This window comes from Enhydra lutris, unplaced genomic scaffold, assembly GCF_002288905.1.
Source record: "Enhydra lutris kenyoni isolate GAN:26980312 unplaced genomic scaffold, ASM228890v2 scaffoldscaffold9, whole genome shotgun sequence".
NCBI lineage: Eukaryota > Metazoa > Chordata > Mammalia > Carnivora > Mustelidae > Enhydra > Enhydra lutris.
In genome coordinates, this window is record NW_019154093.1 from 71791142 (window position 1) to 71799029 (window position 7888).

General features: G+C 42.2%; 1 protein-coding gene across 2 annotated transcripts in view; it reads left to right on the forward strand.

Annotated features, from left to right (window-relative positions):
• Positions 1-3907, forward strand: part of LOC111143062 (netrin G1) — a 329149-nt gene extending 325242 nt beyond the window's left edge. For both annotated transcript variants that reach the window (XM_022496503.1, XM_022496504.1), the window contains one exon: positions 2435-3907. In XM_022496503.1, coding sequence (XP_022352211.1) covers positions 2435-2664 — 230 coding nt within the window. In that variant the 3' untranslated portion in view covers positions 2665-3907. The remainder of the gene's footprint in view (positions 1-2434) is intronic.
• Positions 3908-7888: the final 3981 nt, after the last annotated feature.

Here is a 7888-nt window from a genome sequence, read left to right on the forward strand (position 1 = left end):
AAAAAGTCTTATAGGGAATTCTAAAGTAATGAAATATATTCTAGATTTGATTTCTTCTGTTTATCTCTTACAGAAAAAAATTTACTTCCCCAATCCATGATATTATGAATCCTGGGTTACATCTGGTCCTTGCATAGTTACTGAATTTCTCACACTCACCAGCATCAACTAACAGATTACTTTAAATGTAGGAAAGGTATTGGATTTTAACTTAATCACCAGCTTCTTGGAAAGAAAAAAAAAGGGGGGGAAAGAAAGAAGAAAGAAACCTCTGTCCAACAGCTGATTTACATTCAGGTCCAAGAAGAAAAATAGCTTCTTTTTTTTTTTTTTTTTTTTTTTAAGGAGAGCAATATTTAATTAACTATTGATTTCTTCTCAATTATTCAAGGCAAGCAATTATCGATATTGATAGAACAGATATTTCCCCACCTCTGGTGCCAAATGAAAGGAAATATCCCATTCAGCAATCTGCTGCCTGGGACAAGAAATGCTGAGAATCTCTAACTTAAAATGGAAACAGTTATTTAGATCTGTTTCTTCCATGTTACCCCAATTAAACAGGTATTTCCTGAAGTGTAAGCAAAACAAAATGCTGAAAACCCATGGATGCTTCTCAAATTAACAACAACCAGTTTCAACCATGAGTGGAACCACTCTACACGTGTAAATTTTTGCATCCCTGCCACAGCTCTTGACATTTTTAACCATGGCACATAAAATACTATAATTTGGGTCTAATATTCAGGATTTCTGCCATCGATGAGAGGCAGCTTATATAATCATGAGATTATATAATGTCTGTCATATTTGTATGACATATATAATGAATGTCAAAATTTGGAGCCTAAAGGATTTAGGAGGCCTGAATGGTCACTTCTGGCATTTGCAGACAGCAAGTGTGGATACTTTTGAAAATTGTACCAATACATTACGCAGCTGTCTTAGAGGTCACTGAGGAAGAAGGTAAAACAAGGCCCCATTTAGGGTACTTTGGTATTAACTCTGTGAGCGTCCACTACCATCTTTCCTGAGCTCATTTGTGTACAAGACATTAGCACATTTTGAAGGTGACATGACTACTGAACATGATTAATAGACAAGCAACATTCTGTAATGAATTACTACTTGGGGCGGGTTTTTTTGGTTTTTTGTTGTTTTTTTTTTTAGTACTTTGCACTTGATAGTAATATTGAGAGAGAGAGAGACTGTGTGTGTGTGTGTGTGTGTGTGTGTGTGTGAGTGTATGTGTTTAATTCATGTGGTCCCCCTGGGGAAATTTGACCATGACATTTTTAAAAAATGAAAAATGTTGTAATTTATAAAAATCTACTTTTTCTGCTCTGCCCCTACCCCCCACCCTGCTCTAGAGTGGTTCTGTATATTAAATACTTAAGCAGCATATGTTGCTGGGAAGTGTTCTTGGCTCTTTTACTCTTTGTTGTTATTTTAATTTCCCTGGGTCCTATTTAACATTCTGCTAAATCAGTGAAACCTTGATTATCTAAAAGAATAGGAAACATGGAATTAATGAGGATAACCAGAACTTTGAAATAAGTAATTATTAAAGATGAAAATTACATGGCAGGGACCATGAATGAATTTTAGTGTCTGGAATTGTTTGCTTGACTTATTCAAACCGATTCTATTAATTGACGGACATCGTGAAATTTTGGTAATCAGGGTCTCATCACTGCATTTTTTATTATTGAGGAAAATCAAGGTAACCTCGGATTCTACTTCCCATATTTACAAGGCAATGAATATCCTAATAGGCTGTCAGGGGCAAATATGACTGCTTGTCCTCACTCTCCTCCCATGAAACCACTTTCTCTCTTCTGATCTGGCTGCCGCCTGCCTGGAGCATGCTGTCTGCCCCTGTCCCATACCCTCTCTCCTCACTCCCTGTTGGCTCTGTCTTCCCGCATGCAGCCCCTGGAATCACCTGCAGGGAGAATGGCCCACCCCTTCGGAGGTTCTTGGTCATTTTAGCAATAGTGCTTTGCATTTTAACTACCATTCATCTGACTTTAAAACTCTGCATTCTTGTATCGGGCACTTGTCCTTTAAAAACGCAGGAGGTCACAACAGGTCCCAGTTCTATGAAGAGAAGACACTGCCAAACCAAGAGTATTCCATTACTTTGTACTCGATAGCCTGAAATGGGCAATAGTACCCAAGATCACAGCAAAAAATCTATACGAAAAGGATAAATATGATTTAAAACACACACACACACACACACACACACACAAAGGCAGCAAACTATATTTGTTTGGAAATTGGGAGTCACATGCTTAGTTTGTCGCGGGGGCGTGGGAGGGCACAAGATCGATATTTTTTTTTTAAACTGAAAACATGTTGTACTAGATGAACTGAAATTGATTCTGCTTCTTCTCCCCGCGCCCCACCCCCCCACCCCCCCGTTCTGCAGCGAATGTCTGCGACAATGAGCTCCTGCACTGTCAGAACGGAGGGACGTGCCACAACAACGTGCGCTGCCTCTGCCCAGCCGCCTACACCGGCATCCTGTGTGAGAAGCTGCGGTGCGAGGAGGCGGGCAGCTGCGGCTCGGACTCCGGCCACGGGGCGCCCCCGCCCGGCTCCCCCGCGCTGCTGCTGCTGACAGCGCTGCTGGGCACCGCCAGCCCCCTGCTGGTCTAGGCGAGCCACGGGCCACCAGCCCGGCCAGGGCCCGCCGCGGCGAGGGGGACCAGGGGGGAGGCCAAGGCGACCTGCAAGCATTCGCTACCAACAACATAGGAAACACACACTCAGACACCCCCACTCCAACACCGTGTACAAACTAAGAAGGCCTAACTGAACTAAGCCATATCTATCAGCCGCGGACGGCACACCCGAGTCAAGACTGTTAATTTCTGACTCCGGAGAAGTTGCCAGCTGTCGATACTATCACCGCAAATCACCCGGCCCGCTGCGGAGCTTCTCGCCGACTGGGAAGGCTGCGACAGCCCCCCACCCACACAGGAAAGACAACAAACAAATCAAGCAACCTAAAACCATTCGCTGCTCTCCCGTGGGGTGCCCCGGCACCACTGGCCCAGTGTGTGGACCAACCAAATAGAAGCGTTCCTTGCTGGCAGTGCACTGTGGGTATAAGGAAATCTGTTACAAGCTGCCATATTGGCCTGCTTCGGTCCCTGAACCCTTTCCAACCTGTGCTTTAGTGAACGTTGCTCTGTAACCCTTGTTGGTTGAAAGATTTCTTTGTCTGATGTTAGTAATGCACACGTGTAACAGCCCCCCTCCAAAAGCTCAAGCCAGTCATACCCCGTCTATCTTAGCAGCACTGAAGTCATTCCCAGTGCGAGCACACATCCACTGTCCCAGAGTGGCTCTAGGAAAAAAGAAAGTGTATCTATCCTTTTGTATTCAAATGAAGTTATTTTTCTTGAAATACTGTAATATGTAGATTTTTTGTATTCTTGCCAATTTGTGTTACCAGACAATCTGTTAATGTATCTAATTCGAAGCAGCAAAGACTGACATTTTATTTTGTCCTCTTCCGTTCTGTTTTGTTTCATTGTGCAGAGACTTCTCTGTAAGGGCAACGAACGTGCTGGCATCAAAGAATATCAGTTTACATATATAACAAGTGTAATAAGATTCCACCAAAGGACATTCTAAGTGTTTTCTTGTTGCTTTAACACTGGAAGATTTAAAGAATAAAAATTCCTGCATAAATGATTTCAGGAATTTGTATTGCAGTTTCTTAAGATGAAAGGAGCAGCCACCAAGCAGTTCCACACTCACTTTACTGGTTTCTATGTGGACTGAATACATTCAGCTGACGATTTAGTACCCAGGAAGATGGATTGATGTTCACTAGCTTGGACAACTTCTGCAAAACACGAGACTATTTCCACTTGGGAAAAATTATAACAGCAAAAAAAAAAAAAAAAAAAAAATTCTAAATGATTGCCAAGATCATGCCAAAGCCTGTTGGCAGAGTACTAAGAGACTTTGATTTTTAAGTCATGCTATTTTCGCAGATTGATGTGATCATGTGACTCTAGGGATGCTGATCTCTGTACCTTCACAAATGCAGTGTTTACATGGAGTATCATGAGAGGCAACCTGGAGAACCAGGAAGGTGGCAGGGAAATTGAGTGATTAGCTATTTGATTGAATATATTCAGACTTAGTATTTAGAGGAAATATCAACATATACAGCAGCAAGTTAGACATAACTGCTGTTCCTGAGAATAAAGTTTGTTTTAAGTACCACCCAAGGTGTAATAAATTGTTTCTGCCTTTTATCAGGCCAATGAATGTGCCAGACAGCGAGGGCAGGGGGGTGTGGGGGAACCCTTGCAAAGTCGCAAAGTGGCTCAAAGAGTGTATGTTCTGTTCCCAGCACACTGTTGTCCCGCGGCTTACAAATGTGTTAGCAGCAGCAGCTCCTGGAATCAAAAACAATTATCAGCCCAAGCCAGAGTCTATCGGACGATGAAGTCCTTCATGACTTGGTAGAGCAATAATCCATGATAGCGTTAGGTTGGAAGCCTGCTCCCAGGCTGAATTCTTCACCCCGCCATGGGCCAGGGAGGGAGGGGGTGTCTTCTGATAAATAACCTGGGTAAAAACTAGATGAAGGAACATCATGTCTTATTGGTTTTGTTCCCAGAAAAGCCAATTCAAAACAGGCAATAAAAGGTAAACAGGTAATGCCTGTGCTGCCTGCCACCCCACGTCTAAGTCGATTGAATGTTTGTTATTCAAACCAACAGTCTCTTTTGATGTAAGAAATAAAGAAAGAGGGAAATAAATTAGAGCTCTGGCTTAGTGCCAGGGTGGCGAACCAGAAATTGGAGATTTACATTAGAAGCATAAACAGCAAATTATATTTCAGAATCACCAAAGAAAACACATGAAAATGCTGATAACATACAGAGTTTGAGGTTACTTATAATGAGGTGGATTTCTCATATTAAAATTGGAATTTAGGATGTCTTATAGTTTATTAGCACAAACCAAAGGCAGACTGTGTTATTTCTAGCAACGATGCACTTTATCATTTATCCACTCATGGCTTTGTCACAATGCTCAGGAATCAGGCTCTGCACATTGCAATACATGGGATTCCAAAAGCTAATTCTAAAATTTAATGAAGGCTTGATCTAAATCAATTCATCTGCATTTTATCTTTATGAGGCTATAAGAATCTAAATTGATGAGGAATGTCTTGCGTTCCATGTATTTAGATATAGTTTTCTGAATTTCCTGAAGTGATGTGATCTGCTTTTAATAAAAATTCACTTTTAGGTATATAACAAATGGAAATGAAATGTTCTTTTTCATCTGGATTCTCAAGTTCTTCTAAAGGGTTTATTCCTTTGAAGAAACCCCAACTCCATGGATTTTTATTCATCTGCTGCTCTCCAGCATTCTTGCAAAGTGGGTTCCATCTACGGTATTATGGCTTTGAGAACAGGACTCAGCTGAAAAGTGCGGACTAAGTTGTTCACATACTTAAGGTCCCAGTTCTTGCTTTGTCAATTTTCCCTCAGAGTAAAAATATAATTCCATCCATCAACACTGCGAATGAGCATAAAACTGCAACAAAATTTTTGTCTGAAGCCTCAGCTATATATGAAGTATCACTATTTCTAAGACAGTAATTAGACTGCCCAGCTGTGATATGGGAGAGATTGGTTTCTGACCCAGTACCAGCCGAGAGGGAGCACTTCAGCCCCGGTGAACAGGGGCCCTTGCTTAGAGGTGCCCCTCCTGACCCTCTTGTCACTTGGTTTTGGTAGCTGGGAACCTAGTATTTCCTACCTAGATGACCTCCAGCCACTTTAAGGGCATGTATGCCCCTCTTCTGGGGGCCCCAGTTCCTAAAGGCAAGCAGCATCGTGCATCATGACTGCACATTCCTGGGTGCAAGGCATGGCCAACAGTGAGTCTGTGTGGGTAGATTAGTGAATCAGTCCTGGCGGTGTACCCTGGAGAATTCTCAGATGAGCAAGAAGAAGCCCCTTGTGGTGCAAACCAGAGCTCAGGGATGGAAGGAAAGGGGCTAAAGGGTGGGAGGGAGAGACTAGGGCTGCCTCAGGGCCAGGGTCCAGGATGGAAGGTACTCTGAGCTGGCTAAGGACTGTACGTCGATACCTGGGTTTCCAATTCTTACAAAAGCCTTTGCATCGAAGTGGCAGATTGGAACGTAATTTATTCAACCCTGTGTTAGCTTGCCGTGTAACTTTTAACTGTTTAGCCATGTGGAACATGTGTTTTCATTGGTACTTTTGTCCTGGTCCCCACCTGGTGGATCTGCCTGGAAGGAAACACTGCACCAGGAGCCCTTGAATCAAATCACTAAATTGACACAAATCACTCACCTGGGTAAGAGAAAGGTGCACGTTGGGGGACAGCATGGGCTACAGTTCAGGAGTTCCTCTAGTGAATGTTCCGCCACACCCTACCAGCCGCACCCTTTCTCAGACCTGTGCTGTGGCCTTCCTGGGTGGTAGGAAGTTTGGGATGGGCTGGGGGGCAGCTGTGAGGAAACCCTGAAGTAAGGTCTTTTGTCCCATTGCTGCCTCTCTCCCATCAATAATCCAGTATTACTAGGATGTAAAGACCCCATACTCTGAAATGGGTGCTCTGTGCATTATGGGATATGGGTTTGTTGTACCTCACCTGTTGTTGAAAATTGAATAAGATACCTGTTCAACAGTTTCTCTGCTCACAGCCTTGCACAGAAATCTGTGGGAACTTCGAAATACATGTTCGATATATTTTTTTACATATGGGACTCTTTTTTTTTTTAAGATTTTATTTTTATTTATTTGACAGACAGAGATCACAAGTAGACAGAGAGGCAGGCAGAGAGAGAGGAGGGGAAACAAGCTCCCTGCTGAGCAGAGAGCCCGATGCGGGGCTCGATCCCAGGACCCTGGGATCATGACCTGAGCCAAAGCCAGAGGCTTTAACCCACTGAGCCACCCAGGTGCCCCAGGACTCTCTTAGGATCTGGTATAGTTTAAAAACTTCAGCTTCAGAAATCTGAATGGAGTTCCTTCCCCACTATGTTTATTCCCAGTCTTCCTTGGTAAGGATGGGGATGGTAACAAGCTATATGTTAGAACAACATGAATAACCAGGTAAAACAATAGGATTCTTTTTAATCCAATTGGACAGCCTTAATGGTATATAAGAATAAAAAATAAAGTTAAGGAGCATCCCAGAGTTTTGATCCAAATGTCTGGTTGTGAGCAATTCCTTCTTGGCCTCAGGAAATCAGGACTAGATTCTAATCCATTTTCTAAGAAATACTGAATATTGATCTGGCACAAATATTCCTACAGTTCTGACCAGTCCCATATAGAAGAGTTTTTCCCTTTTAACCACATTTTCACTTTCTTACACTAAAAGTACCTTTCCCCTTTAGTTACCTAAAACAGATGCCAAGGATTTCCCACCATAAACTGCACATAAACATAATATGATGTCAGAAAAGATTAAGAATGCCAACTATCACATTTTGAATTTTCACCAGTATCTTGGGAACTTGGAGCCCTTTTACTCTCCGCAACACCTGGGAAGGTGTGACTCATACTATTTTCATTTTGCATCTGAAGAATCAAATAACTAAGAAACAGATATATTCCTTGTATAAACTATATGATTGCATTTAGTTAGAAATGAGATAACATCTGTGAAAAACCCATATTAATATTTAAAAATGCAATTATTTGAGATCGATCATGGCAGAAAAATTCTGCTCCTAACACATTTTTCGAGTAGGTCCTGAAAAAGCCTCTCAAGAAGACTTAAATGATTTTAGGGATGTATTTACATTTGTACAGTTGAGCATCTAATCCTCCTCCTTCCTTCTCCCATCACCCAAGAGCTGTTTTTAATT